At 39.5% G+C, this 15,613-nt stretch overlaps 1 protein-coding gene across 1 annotated transcript; it reads left to right on the top strand.

Moving 5' to 3' along the window:
• Positions 1-407: 407 nt before the first annotated feature.
• On the top strand, positions 408-15,432 carry KLB (klotho beta). Its single transcript, XM_027746781.2, has 5 exons — positions 408-1,156; positions 5,577-6,084; positions 9,457-9,725; positions 11,213-12,356; positions 14,032-15,432. The coding sequence occupies exons 1-5, from the start codon at positions 419-421 to the stop codon at positions 14,391-14,393; spliced, it is 3,021 nt and encodes a 1,006-aa protein (XP_027602582.2). The 5' UTR covers positions 408-418; the 3' UTR covers positions 14,394-15,432.
• Positions 15,433-15,613: the final 181 nt, after the last annotated feature.

The following is a 15,613-nucleotide window of genomic DNA, read 5'->3' as shown; positions in this document are numbered from 1 at the left end:
TACAGCTGCACAAGGAATAAAGGATGTGATGTCTTCATAGCACCCCTCTGTCACCTATATTCTCCCAACCTGGATGACTGAGCTTTAAATACTGATAAATTAGTTACTAGCATTTCTCTTGTTCAGGCAACCTATTTTCCTGCAGCACGAAGCCAGGTAGGTGTCTCAGTGGTCATACAGAGGCCACCTCCCTACAAATTACACCATTCTCTGACCCGTTCTACATCTCACAGTTCAGGCTAATCATTGACAGGGCTTTTACGATCACAAGCTTTTAGTGAAGCTTTGATAAGACACTCCAGCAGTTTGTGGCGAATGAAGACAGTCTGCATGGTGGGGACTCCAGCAAATGAATGGATTTTTTTCAGTGTCCGTACAAGGAATCTGACTTTTAACATTGGCACAATAAACCGGCATAATGTGTGGCCAACGACCGGAGAGAATTGTTGCTTTTTGGATGTTAGTTTTCATAAGGACAGTTACTGGGCTTGCTGAAGAGGGAAGATCTGTGTGGAAAAAGGACCCCCACTTCAGCCCTGTGAGTGAAACACAGATGTTTTTGTATGACACTTTCCCCAAAGAGTTTCTCTGGGGTGTAGGGACAGGGGCTTTCCAGGTGGAAGGCAGCTGGAGGAAGGACGGGAAAGGCTCCTCTATCTGGGACCGCTTCGCCCACTCAGAGTTCAGTGATGCTGACAGCACAGGCACCTCCAGTGACAGTTACATTTTTTTGGACAAAGATTTGTCTGCTCTGGATTTTTTGGGAGTTACTTTTTACCAGTTTTCAATTTCATGGTCAAGGCTTTTTCCCACTGGAGTTGTAGCAGCTCCCAATGAAAAAGGACTCCAATATTATAACACCCTTATTGACTCTCTGCTCTACAGAAATATTGATCCTGTAGTCACACTGTACCACTGGGACCTGCCCTTGATGCTGCAAGAAAAATACGGGGGATGGAGAAATGAATCAATAATTGATATCTTCAATGACTATGCCACCTTTTGCTTCCGGACCTTTGGGGATCGTGTTAAGTATTGGATTACAATCCACAATCCATATTTAGTTGCTTGGCATGGGTATGGCACAGGTATTCATGCTCCAGGAGAGAGAGGGAAAATAACAACTGTCTACTCTGTAGGACACAATTTAATCAAGGTACAGTATAATAAGATTTTACAAATTAATTTTGCACTGCCATGGGAAACAATGGAAGGAATCAGTCCTGTGATCAATGTTTGCAAAAAAAAGACTGTGAAAGCACCAAGAAATAGCCTTTACCTAAGGCAGTCTTTCTGTTAATCCTCATTTTGATCTTACTGTTCTATTCGCGAAAGATGACCTAGTAATTATTTATTTTAAAGTTCTTTTTTATTATTTTATTTAAAAATTTTACATACAAAATCTGGCTATTAAAGAGTAAGATTTTCCTTCTTTATTCTTTCCATTTAGTTAAACACACTGACATTACGATTCATTTGGCTACACTGAATGACTATTCTATTAGTTTTAAAGGAAAGTTTTTTGTATTTGCATATTAAATCAATTCTACTAGCCATGGAGTATGTATATATAAGTATGATTGGTTCTAGCTTAGTAAGATCATATTGTAAAATGTTTATTCTCCAACTAGTAAGTTTATTCTCTGTGCCTAGCTGCATTACTCCCAGCTCTACAGTAGCTCTCACTGTGCCAGGATCTCTACATGGAGACTGCTGCCTTTGGGATCTGTGGATGAGTGTGTCCCAGAAAAGTCCCATAATTTATTCTCCTTAAAAAAAATTTCTACTGAATGAATGGGGAATAACTATTACTTCTATGTCCAACCAGACTCTTCCCTTCCTCCAAAATGGAGTCCTTTCCTCAGGATGTAGAAAGATGAAGCTACACCAGCACCTGTATTTCTTACAGGAGGAGGGAAACCTATCTCCATCAAGTATGGCTCTAGGGTGGACACCAGAATCATCTATGCTTGTAAATGTCTTTGCTGGAAGATTCTTCAAACAGTAGTAGCCATCAGGGCTGATGTAAGATTCAGCACCGATTCACACTTTTTTTGTTATGATTTGTTATTTTCAGGTTAGCTTTCTTAAACTTCTTGGCAATCATTAGGAAAAACACAATCTAAATGCAAGACAGTTAGCATAGAAAAAACTTAATAGTAAAGACTCAGTCCTTCAACACCCCCCCCGAAATGTAGTTGCCTACATCTCAAGAGCCCTTTTGTCCTTCACAAAGATTGAGATTCCATCAATTTTCAAAATAAGGGCTTTAGCTCTACTGACTACATCCTTACAACAGACCAAAAGGGTCTGAAACTGAAATATTGTCTTCAAATGAGCCACACACACCTGCCTTCTTCTGAAGGGATGATGAACATCATCATCATCAGCCTCTATATTCTAGCTCTTCATGGTTTAAAAACCAAACAACTAAACAGGAACCCCAAATAATTTTATTAGAATTTTTTAATTCTAGTTTTCCTAAATGTTCCCACTTTCCAGTGCACTAAAATAATTCCGTATACCCCTGACATTGTTTTGTGTGCTCATTGCTGTTCAAAGGAAAATTCCTTGACTAAAATATCTTAAGAATTAGAAAGTATTGGTCTTTCTTTGGAAAGCTCTTTGCATATGCACATGATAAATTAGAGGATCAGGGTTTGAAAGAGCATGAGAGTATTTCGAGAAGAGAAGAACGATACTGTTGTCTTCATTTTATTAGATTGACTTTTCCAGCCTTTTTGCAGGGTTAACACTAAGTGACTTAGCACTTTCTGTGACTTTCAAGTCTATTGAATAATTTCTATATTAATACCAGGAAAATATGCTGAAATTAATGAGTCATATATATCTAGAGTAAATACACAATATTGATCCTGCTTTAGCCTTGACATTTGTCCTTGATCTACCAAGGAAAGTGAAAGATTAGGGATTAAACTCTAACTGAAAAAAGATTAGTCAAGATTTACTCAAAATACACAATTTGATGTATGATACAGCTTTTAAATTAATGTTTGTTTCATATCTGGTCTTACAAAACAAATTATATCAATCAGCTGGTTCCATCAACAACAGTTTGCACTTAGTGAAGACCTTCTATCTGAAAATGTTAATCTGCTTTACAGATAATTAACAACTCAAAGGAGAATTACAGGCAAGCAAATGCTATTGTCTCTACTATGTCTGTAAAAACCCTTACTAGAGATACTGACAAGTTTCTTTCAGTAAGAGTTAATCCTCAGAACTAAGAGTCATCAATGATACATATGACTTTGTGTATGAGGATCCTGTCTTGACTAATACTAAATGTACTTATTTGTACTTGAGTTCTACTCCTCTAGAATTATACCTGTGGCTGTATTCTCGACTGTAGACATTTGTAGTAGTAACTTCACTTTCTTCTAATCAACTCCTGAAGATGTGTACGAATACAATGAGTTGTCCCTGATTGCCTTTTACATATCAATATTGCATTCTAATTAGTTCGGTTTTGGCAAAGTGATCTTCACCACTTCACCTAGAAAAGTGTGATTGCTACGATTTACCTGGTGCTCTTGTCATGGTACTTGGCACTGTGCATAATACAGCTCACTTCAGTGGGGGTTTTCTTGTTAAGCAAATACAACCATATACCTCTCATTAAACAGGGGTGTTAGTGGCCTGTGTCTGGAAAAGAAAATGTACTAACCAGGTAAGAAATCACTAGAGGTAGAGAACAAAGCAAGCCTGGCCCTAGCAGCCACTCCAGGCTGGAGGGACTCTCAGGAGAGCACAGTGAAGGTAACTGAGGAGATGACACTGGCCACTTAAATTTTCTGATGAGACTGGTAAGAAAACCATTTTATAATACTTTAACTATATCTTGCAATTTGCCTCATGTGTCTGTTTTTGTTGGCTTCCCTTTTCAGCTACAGAACCTGCATTTCAAAGGTTAGTGTTACTTTATCAGTATTTTCAAAGACAGACCTTGAACAAATGTTACGAGCATGACCTTAGAAACCATGAACAACTGATACACAAAATTTCACAAACTGTAATGCTTTGGTACTCCCTAGCTTAAACAAATATCTACCTGACATCAGGCCTTTTGGGTTTTTTTAACTGTCAAGGCTGTGTGTTTCTAGATAAATTAACTGAAATTATTGTCGAAGGTAAGCAATGCTGTTTGGCTTGGTAATGATGGTGGTCTAACTCAACGCTCTCAGTATTTCACAATACTTCTCAGTGTTTTTCCTAGGTGCAGTTATTTTCTTTCCAGATTAAGAGTATAAAGCCACACTTCAGGCATAAGGCAAACCCTGAGTTACTTGACAGCTCCTCAGCTGGGAGAGGTTAGTTCCCCTCCCATGTCGGATCCTCTGATGGGATTCACACTGTAGTCCAGAGTCACCCTTCTCTGACCCCTGAGCTGTCTCATTTTCCTATAGGACTTTGACAATGCTAGTGGTTCCTCAGTCTCCCATGTATTTCTGGTTTTGCATAAATTTTGTCTGTCGTATTCCCTTATTTAATTAATTAACAACATGACGTTTGAAGCTAATTCTGATGTGTAATGATGTTCGGCTTTCTAAAACATGATGATAATCAGAAAAAATGGTGTTAAGATGTGATACAAGATATGTTTTCATTGTCACTCACATGAATAGCAGAACTTCAGTCTGTCCTAGGGCAGTCAATATTTGGCCAATTATGAGTAATAAAACATGCTATACCCACCAGATTATATGCTGCCAAATTTCCTTTTAAAACTCAAGTGTTATTGCTCCCTACTTGGTGTGAGTAAGCTTCATTCTATGCTGCTGCATGTACTGTCAGAAAAATTATGGCCATTTCAAAGAAGAAATTAATTACATTCCTGAACTAAATTCTCACTTGGAACTGTGAAAATTGAAATTTGGGTTCAAACTTCACATCTGGGTCCTTTGTCCAAATTTTTACATTTAGGGATTGTGCAAACATCAAAACTTGAACTTACTCATATGATTAGGCCAAACTAAAATAACTAAATCCCAAGAAGAAGGATGAAGTGGATGTGATTTCATTAGAGTAAGCGCAGGTAACCCCCAGAGCACAGAGCATTAATAGCACAGAGTCAGCACTGACAAATGAAATATCATGAGATGCGTAATTTATGGAACAATTGTAAAGATGGTTTAAAATTTTAACCGTATCAGCAATCACTGCTTGACAAAGAAAGATCTAATGGGACTGTTTAGATCACAGAGTTCAAATCCCGCCATTACAGCTGTTTAGTCTCAAAGTGTCCATGTAACAGCTATTCAGAGCCCTGCTGGGACCTCTCCTGAAATTTAGACCTATGACAGAAGGCAAAAAGCCACAGCCCTGATCTGTCATAGTAACAGCGCATGAGTTACTGAGCATTGCCCTCATCCCAAGGTACCTTTCAGGGTAACAGCGATGGCCCATTACAACTGTGCAGGGTAACTTGTGTGCCTTAACTGTGATATTTCCATATAAGCCTGCAGTGAGTCAGATGGAGCTACTTGCCTCTCTAGCTGCCAGCCCATACAGAAACTTACTAGGGTTACAATTTAAAGCTATTTTTCTCTCATCAGGCTCATGCAAAAGTTTGGCATAACTACAAAGAACACTTTCAACCTTATCAGAAGGGGATGATGTCCATAGTATTGGGATCGCACTGGATCGAACCTAACAAATTGGAAGATGAGTTGGACATTTCTAAATGTCAGAAGTCTATGGAGAGAGTGCTCGGATGGTTTGCTAAACCTATCCATGGGGATGGTGATTATCCAGAAGAACTGAAAAATGAATTCTCATTTTTGCCACGCTTTACGGAGGATGAAAAAAACTACATAAAGGGAACAGCTGACTTCTTTGCATTTTCCTTTGGTCCTAATAACTTTAAACCTCCAAACACTCTACAAAAAATGGGCCAAAATTTGTCACTGAATTTGAGGGAAGTACTGAACTGGATTAAACTGGAATACAACAGTCCTCGAATCTTGATTGCAGAGAATGGCTGGTTCACTGACAACCATGTGAAAACAGACGACACCACAGCCATCTACATGATGAAAAACTTCATAAATAAGGTTTTGCAAGGTTTGTACACAAGTTAGTTGTTGGATTTTCAGTGAGCACTTTAAAATAATCTGATATTTAGCCCTGTAGTGATTTAATCTTTTTTTAAAAGTGGTAATGGCAACAAAGTTAATAATTAATTATTTATACTGCATGAGTATGAGTCATGGATCAGGATCCACTGGTGCTAGGTGTAGTACAAACACAGAAAAAAACCCATAGTCTCTGTCCCAGAAAGTTAAAGTCCAACATTTGCATTGGATTTTAAAACTAAATAAATAAAAAGCTGAGTGAGAAATTAATGAAAACAAATCTATTGGATATCACTTTTCACTGCTGGCAGCTCAACTGTAACATCTTTATGTGGGTACATACCTTGACAGCAGGAAAATAAGACTGACTAAAGACTGTCATTGACATGCTGGGGTCCTAGTCCAATGCAAAATGCATGAAGGAAATGAGCAGGAGAACGACAATCATTCTTGAGGAATATTGCACACCAAACAAAGATGATATGTTTTAATAACACACATTTAATCTTGGATTTGCCCTTCATAAAGCCAGTGTATGGGGTGCTCTCTGAAGGTAAAAGATTTAATTTTGTATGAAATATAAACACTATGAGTACCTTAAGCCTCTGCAAAACCAATATTTCTTTCCTCAGCCAGTTTATAGGAGTGGTGCTGGGAGCGGGGCAGCTGCTGGTTCTGAGAGCCATCAGCCCAGCAGGCTGCCCCACTGCTGATGCCACACTGCAGTGATGGGATGGCTTAGATCCCTTTACAAAAACCTTCTTTATCCTCAGAAGAGGGAAAACATGAGTTATCATTTACTCAGAGACCAAGCCAGGAAGTACTGCTTCACCAACAACTGTAATTAAGCTCCAGAGGAAGATTATCCATATATATTTAAAGTTGGTTCAAATTGTAAACTTTACGTAGTGCAAGGGAGCAATATATCCTGCCTTTTTTTGGAGGAAGTTGCATCCAGTATTTGATGTATGGTATTTTAAATAATGCGTGACACAGTAGGAAAATCTAGATGCAGGCCTGAATTCTACAGCAGACCTGTCTGTGATAACCATCCATGGATTCACACTTCTGAAATACTTGGTCAATGTTCAACCAATAACTACTTGTCAAGAATTGTCATCAACGTTTTGATGTATGTAGATACTTCAACTTCTGCCTCAAAATACAGGATTATCTCTTAATTAATGCATTTTTTGGGAAGCAAAGTAATGCATCCAATCAGGAATAATGTTTGGAACATATTTTCGTATTTTTACTTACAGAGAAGTCAGGTATAAATTTGCTGTTTGCAGCAAAACCAATTAGATCATGTAAAGCCCAAAACATGATTTATATAGGCCAAACTGTATGAGTATAAGGAGCTATACTCATGTGTGTGTGTTTGTTTGGGGAGAGAACTGTAAACTTTGCACTGTTTGTAACTCTTGGCACCATGAGTCATGAAAATAGGTGATGTATAACATCACCTTTACAGTGAACTGACCTCAGTTATGATCTAAGGATGCAAGTGAAGCCACAGTGTCTCAGTGGCACACATATGCCTGTCCATACTGAAACTATTACTCCTGCAGGACTCCAAGACTCCACCTACAGTGGACACAAAAATGCCCTGAGATCTCCTTCTGTGAAAGTAATCTCTGGTGACACAGGGAGCTTAGTTAACTCCTGACCTTTTCTACCTCCAGCTCCTTGTTCCTGCCCCCAGTCATCCCCTTGTTATTCGGGATTTTCTCATCCCCACTCCAACATTCAGTGAGGATCCTGCCTTCTGTTTCTGCCATCTCCTTTCACTGTCCCTGCAGACAATGCTACAAACACACTCTCACACTGATCCACAGGACCTCTACCTATCACCTCCCTAACTTTTAAGTCTTCTTACCACAAAATATACATAAAACAGTGCTTTTTTCCCTACACATTTTAACAAGCACAAATTCTCAACTAGGCATGCACCATCTCGAGTACTACAGCATCTTTTGCTCTGACAATTAAACTTACCTGCCATCCATTCAGTATACTTCTAGAAATAAAAATATTCTCAGTTGTCAGTTATGCTGTCCCTAGATGTCTGCTTCCATTTGTTCAGCCTTCCTCATTGCAGACATGAAATACTCATCTTCACTTGCCATGTCCTTCTGATCTATATCTACATCAATCTCCACCTCTGCATTTTGCAATGGATATTTTCAGACACTTTCATACTTTCTCACATGGTTTCCCTAATATTTAGAAATTGCTTTTCTTGAAAATACATGGCATTGTATTGCTTCGTTGCATTCCCTCATCTCCTTTCCAGTATTCTGGCCTTATCTATCAGCTTCTCATATACTTCATATCTGGCAACTAGGAAAATATCCTTCTGGACTGCACACGTGCTGCTGGGTACACCTTGTTACTCTGCTCATGTGGTGGACCACAAGTAAAATACAGCTTGTCCATCTGACTGTGTCAAAATCCTCAGTAACCCCACTTGGTCACTGCTTTGCCCTTGATATTCCAGCCCTTATAAGGTTAATGTGATGAGTTATCCTGTGGTATTTCCTAGCTTAAAGCTGGTGACAGGCAGCTAACATGACTGACCATGGAGTTTGGACTTTTTCTTCCAGGCTGCCTGCGGGCACGTGCTGTAAGTGGGTAAAAAACATTGTGGTTAGTTGGTGTCTGGCAAGAAGCTGCTTTGCAGGTTCGCGTGCCCTTCCTGAAGAATCGGGTTCCATATCTGAGAAAGCAGTAGTCATCTTTCTCATATATTATATGTAAAAGATCATATGTAGACTCCTTTGCAAGGTAGAGGGATATTAAGAAACACTGCACCCGTTCTGTGATTAAATCAGTCTCTGAGCTGATCAACCCAACTTCTTCTGAAGTCATTAATTGTCCCATACCAACACATTAAATTTTGCAGTTTACAAGCTGAATAGGCATTCCTAAATGTTAGAGCTTACAGAGATCTTTCAAATAAAGGTGGAGAGTTTTAGCTTCATGACAAATGCACAATCTAGATCAATTGTTGCACCCTTAATTTTTACTCATGATTCTCTAATTTTATTAGTATATCTTACTGGCAAATTGTCAAATGCAACTTAAAGCCTGGCTGGCAGTGGTGTTTGCTCAGAGCAGAAATAAAGCATCCTGCAGTAATTTAATTTCTTAAGGAACTTGTGACACATTTTTTGTAATGAATAAAGACTAAGACATATAATGTCAGAGTTTTGCAATTAATTACAGTGGGCCAACAACCCCATGAATGTTGAAAAGACACTCAAGATTTTCAAAGTAAATAGCCTTTTCTCATAAATATCCCTTATATATGTTAGAGTACTAAATATAAGACTCATGGATGTTACTTTCTTTTACATAGCTATTAAATATGACGACGTAGATGTGTTTGGTTACACAGCCTGGTCCCTCCTTGATGGCTTTGAATGGCAACATGCTTACAACATCAGGCGTGGATTATTTTATGTAGACTTCAAAAGTGAAAACAAAGAAAGGATTCCCAAGTCATCTGCACTTTATTATAAACAAATCATACAAGAAAATGGCTTCTTCCCAAGGGAGTCTACCCCAAGCTTGCAAGCTCAATTCTCCTGTGACTTCTCCTGGGGTATCACCGAGTCTGTTCTCAAGGTAAGCATAAAATATTGAGAAGACTGCTGGAAGCAGAGTGATCAGTAACTTTACTTGGTGAACAAATGACTGTGTATGGCACCTTGCATTCAGGAATCTCAATGCACACTGCCAACAGAAGTTAAGCCATAGCTTCAATTTCATGTACTTTGCAAGTTTTCAGATGAGATGGTCACAGAGTGCTGGTACTGCTGCAGCAGCAGGCCCCGCTGCAGGAGCCCTTCCAGGCCCGGCCCACTCTTGCCTTCCCTCTGCTTGCATCTCCACGTGGCAGATCAGATTAGAAAATTTCAGACCAAGTTGACTCCAACCAATTGTTCCTGGGTTATTTTTCAACCAGGGGCTTCCAAACCCAGTCTGGAGTATGGCCATAGGGATGCCTATGACAGCGTGACGGATAGGGTTGCATGGGGCAGGGACAAGGTGGTTACACTGGTGGCAGCAGAGCTACCTGCAGGCTTAAGGTAAACAGATTCCTGGATTGACCCTGGCTCTAAGTGCTACTTAGACAAGTTGGTAAGAAGCCCTTTAAAAAGACACAGAGCACAGGTGAGATAACCAACCTAGAGCTCACATTTGAAAAGAGATCATACCACCTTTTGTCCAAACTGTGGGGTTTTTATATACTTTATTTTTCTTCTATTTTTGCTTTAAACTTGGTAAATAAGCTATCTGTATGGATGGCCAGTGTTGGGATACTCTTTCTGTCATTGCACACAGACAGGGAGTCCCAGGAACAATATCAGCCTCAAAAAATAACAAAACCCCATAATTTAACCTATTCACTGACAACCATAGGAAAAAAAAAGTAAAGGTGCTATGTATTTTGTTAATATATAGCATGGAAAAGTCCATTTTCTTTAAAAAAATAAATTAATCTAAATATTTTGAACTCCACAATATTGTATTTTGAAACCTACAAAAAGCATTTAAAAAAATTGGAATATGGAAAAACCCCACATGCTACTCAGAACCTTGTTAACTAGTAGGAGATAGAAAAGATAAAACTAAAAGCTACAAGATGTGTGAGATTACTATGCCTCAGTTTCACAAGGCTGATCTCGCAGCATAGCCAAAACAATCTGTATGTGCCTCGTATAGCCCCTGGTGCTTGTTCTTACCACTCGCTTTTCTGGCAGCTGCCTGAGAACTGCTGTTTGCATGACCACAGAGTGAACTCAATCAGGGAGATATATCGGTGTGAAAACATATGGCATGTAGGCTGGTGACAGGGCAAATGCCAGTGTGTAACCAAACAGAAAGGAGAGGGCAACTTTAATGTTTTCTGTAGATAAAGGAACGGAACAAGTAAGGCGACCACTAGCACAAAGCCCATATAGGCGAGTTGGTTATCCTCTCCCCCCTGGAGTATCTAAACTTTCTGACACCCAGCACTAATCCTACAGCTGAACACAGGCAGAAGTGCAGATTACGAGGCAGCATTCATTTAATTAAAAACCATTGTAACATAGTTTTTATTTTCACAGGCAGAATTGGTGGCTTCCTCACCACAGTTCTGCGATTCCAGCCTGTACCTCTGGAATGTCACAGGAGATGGGCTTCTGCACAAAGTTGAAGGGGTAAAGCTAAAAACCCGACCAGCACAGTGCACGGATTTTGTCAGTATTAAAAAGCAACTTGACCTCCTAGAAAAAATGAAAGTCACTCATTACAGATTTGCACTTGACTGGTCACTAATTTTACCCAATGGAGATTTGTCAGTGGTCAACAGGCAAGTTCTTAGATATTACAGGTGTGTGATTAGTGAAGCACTGAAACTCAATGTTCAATCCATGGTCACCTTGTATTATCCCACTCACACCTACCTGGGCCTGCCAGGTCCTTTGCTGCAGGCAGGAGGATGGTTGAACCAATCTACTGCCTATGCTTTTCAAGACTACGCAGCTTTATGTTTTAGGGAACTTGGTGATTTGGTTAAACTTTGGATTACAATAAATGAGCCTAACCAGCTAAGCAATGTGTACAACAGGAGCAGCAATGATACCTATAGGGCAGCACATAACTTACTAATAGCACACGCCATGGCCTGGAGAGTATATGATGAGCAGTACCGGTCCTTCCAGGATGGCAAAGTGTCCCTGTCGCTGCATTCGGACTGGGCTGAGCCTGCCAACCCCTACTTTGAATCTCATTCAAAAGCTGCCGACAGGTTTCTTCAGTTTGAAATAGGCTGGTTTGCCAATCCCATATTTAAGACTGGGGACTATCCAGCTACCATGAGGGAATATATTGGCTTCAAAAACAGAAAAGGCCTCTCATACGCTTTGTTGCCATCTTTCACAAGTGAGGAAAAGCAGTTCGTCAAAGGTGCAGCTGACTTTTATGCACTGAATCATTTTACCACGAGATTTGTGATTCACGAACCTCAGAATGGGAGCCAGTATGAATTTGATCGTGACATTCAATTTCTGCAGGATATCACCTGCCTGAGCTCCCCTTCTCGTCTGGCAGTGGTGCCTTGGGGAATGCGCAGAGTTCTCAGGTGGATTAAAAAAACCTACGGCGACATCGATATTTACATCACAGCAAATGGAATAGATGACCCGTCCTTAGACAATGATGAACTTCGGAATTATTACTTGGGAAAATACGTACAAGAGGTTTTAAAAGGTGAGCATTCAAGTTCCCTAGAGCCAATTCTGTGGCTCAGACCTAGGCAATCCTTAGGCACTGTTAAGACTAGATGGAGCAAGCAGTTCTCGTTCAGATGCAGGAACTGGCCATCAGCAATCAGCTCCCTGAGGGACCTGATTCTGCAGTCACACTCAGGGCAGATTCAATACAAAGCAAGTCTCTGACATGAAACGTAGCTACAGCTGCTTCCAGTTTAAAGCATGTGAGAAGCCATCTGGTCATGCACATACAGCAGAGTAGTTATTCAGAAGTTATTAGGAGATGGCACTTCAGACCAACAACTTTGAAGAGACAAATTTCTACTCTCCAAAGAAAGGCAGGAGTCTTCTTACTTGCATGCTGAACTAGTCATTGGACAGGAAATTGCAAGCAAGTCCACAGAGACCTGGAGGGACATGCAGAGTCCAATTCTAGTTCCTGTTCCACTACTTGCTTTCTCCTGGGCACCTATAGAAATACAGTTCTTCACTTTAAAGAAAAATTAGTAACAGTTATGGAGGTAGAGGACAAAAACATTGAAGACGATGATCTTCAGCAACAGCTTATTGTATGAGAAATCCTGCAAGCACCTCAGGTCTCACATCCCTCTTCCTCCAACCAATTGTTAAAAAAGGAGTGAGCCACAGGCTACCAGAAAGGCCTCAGTACCTGAACCATACAGTCAAAATAAGATGCACAATACATGCTTGCCCTTATATTCCCTTCCCTATTGTCAAACATTAGTGAGATCCCTGATCAGGATGTGGTGTTTAAAAGTTTTTCTAAGGCACCTGTCAGCAAACATAGCTTAGGTATCCTGGTTTCTCCTCTGTAGGAGTTAGCTACATAAAAAAATGAGACAAATCTTACTCATGGCTAAGCATGGCTTCACAAAGCATTCTTTCCCCAGTGCTTAGCTCTTTCTCAGTTACTAAAGGACTAATGAGCATTTGCTGGTTTATTTCCCATGCTAATTTCATACCACAAACAAAAGAACAATACAGTATTAAAGGAAATAAGTTATTAAAGCATTGTTTAAAGGGCATTTCATCATAGTATTTCCATTTTACTTCTCAGATAGCATGACACTTCACAGTACTCACAAAAAGATCCCAATTTACATGTTCTTTCTCAATCAGGGTCACATTCTGAACTATGCTTACTGCTTGCACATGAATTGAAGGGATCTTTATTCACCAAGGCCTGCTATTTATAATTTAAGTATTTTCACCCAGCACTTGGGTGCAGCAGTATAACATACAGCCATGCATGCTGTGGGGCTGGGCAGCTGAGTTTGGAGCAGGGAAGGAATTTTTGGAAAGCTCTTCTTATGGCACGGATGGGCAGCTGCTCCCCCTGAGTCATCATAGCTGGGTTCAGTAAAGAGCAGCATCTGGCTTTTCCCAGGAAAGCAAACTCCCAGCTCCAACTCTGTCCAAATCCAGCTTTCACACAGTAGGTCCAGAAAATTCCCAAATTTTAAGAAGCATTTTTTAAAATAATGACACAATTGAGACAGCTGAGTATTATTAGAAGCAGCAAGTAAATATTACATGATGCAATTACATTTTTTAACAATTTGAAATCTGAACTTATTACCAGAAAGTTTGCATGTTTTACTTAACCTATAAGGTTTTATTAATGTCTGGTTTTGGTTTCTCTTCCTTCTCAGCATACTACATTGACAAAGTCAAGATTAAAGGCTACTATGCATTTAAGATGACTGAAGAAAAATCTAAGCCCAGATTTGGATTCTTCACTTCAGATTCAAAAGGAAAGCCTTCAATAAAATTTTACAATACCCTGATAAGCAACAACGGCTTCCCTGCCAACTCCTCAGTCTGCAGGCCCTCAAACCAAGAAAAGCAGTGTAGCCTCTGCTTGTTTATTTCCCAGAAGAAGCCGTTAATATTCTTTGCCTGCTGCCTTTTCTCTACCCTTATCTTGCTTTTAACCATTATTTTTTTTCACAAAAGAAAAAGAAGAAAACGTTTTAAGGCAAAAAGCACGCGGTGCCTCTGCGTTTCATTTTAAAAGGGGGCACAAGCCCACTTTCAGTGAGATCCATCACTCTTCGAGTTCTACAGCGGATGATACAGCTCAGACAACTGTAGAAAAGCACTGAGTCACTCCAGTCACACACACCAAGCATTTCATTCAAAACCAGGAAGTAATCACATGCACAGGACTAAGAGCTATGACATTTGTTTCTGGTGAAATTACTTTTATCCACCTACTGTACATAGAGGATAAGTTCACCTATTTAAAAAAAAAATTATGATTCTACTGTGCCTAGGAATAACCTTTCAAACAGCTTGACTTGTAAACGGTGACTAAGCTTTGTGAACTGATATGCACTTTTCTATGAACCAAGGTGTCTTGTGATATTCATGAGTGTTGTTGAGCATGAAATTGCATCTGTTCAGAGTTTACAAATAAAAGTGTTATTAAAACCCACAAACCTTCAGCTAAGTACACCACCAAGAAGGAAACGTCCTGGGCCGGCTCCTAAAACAACAAATTCAACTCCATTATTGACCAGTATAGATCCCCTGACATATTGGGTGATGTAGTTTTAAGCAAATGTAACTGGGTTAAGTCAAAATCATACAGAATCACTATTTTTCACCTCCAAAATCGGCCCGCTATAAAAAGTTCTTAGGAGAGAACATGCAAATAAGTAACTATTAATCCACTCAAGAGACTGACAAATATAATTGTAAATTGCACTTGTCATCATTCAAGTGGGTCTTTGGGCAATTTTTGGAACTTAACATGTATGGATGCTTTCCTCACTATTAAGCTTCAGCAACTTGTTGCCAAGCATGTTTCTGCACTATCCCAGGGATTTTTGGAAACATTTTTTAAAAACTGAATAGAACAAGTGACAATGTGGATTTTACCATAGCACAGAAATAGTACAACCTCCCAATTAGATGTTGCTACGTGGCAAGATTAGCAACTTAGAAAAAAAGCTGTATCCCCAGATGACAAAAATCACTGCTGGTGAAACTCACCAATATGCTCTGATGGAACTTCGAGGTCAAGCCCTTTGTTTTCTTAATTTAGCAATACAAATAAAGCATTATTTTCAGACTACTGCTTCTATGTATTTAGTTTAAATGGTCTTAAAAATCTAGTTCTACTGATTTCAATTTTGTTTTTAATCTACTTCAGAGTCTGTCACCACAAGCCTGAATTAAGAGGTTTTGAAATAATGTGAAAGAACTCTATTCTCTGTGAGAACAATGCTT

This window comes from Pipra filicauda, unplaced genomic scaffold (assembly GCF_003945595.2).
Source record: "Pipra filicauda isolate LSUMZ 115617 unplaced genomic scaffold, ASM394559v2 scaffold38_size3968069_pilon, whole genome shotgun sequence".
In the NCBI taxonomy this organism is placed as follows: Eukaryota; Metazoa; Chordata; class Aves; order Passeriformes; family Pipridae; genus Pipra; species Pipra filicauda.
This window is presented reverse-complemented; position numbering and strand designations above follow the sequence as displayed.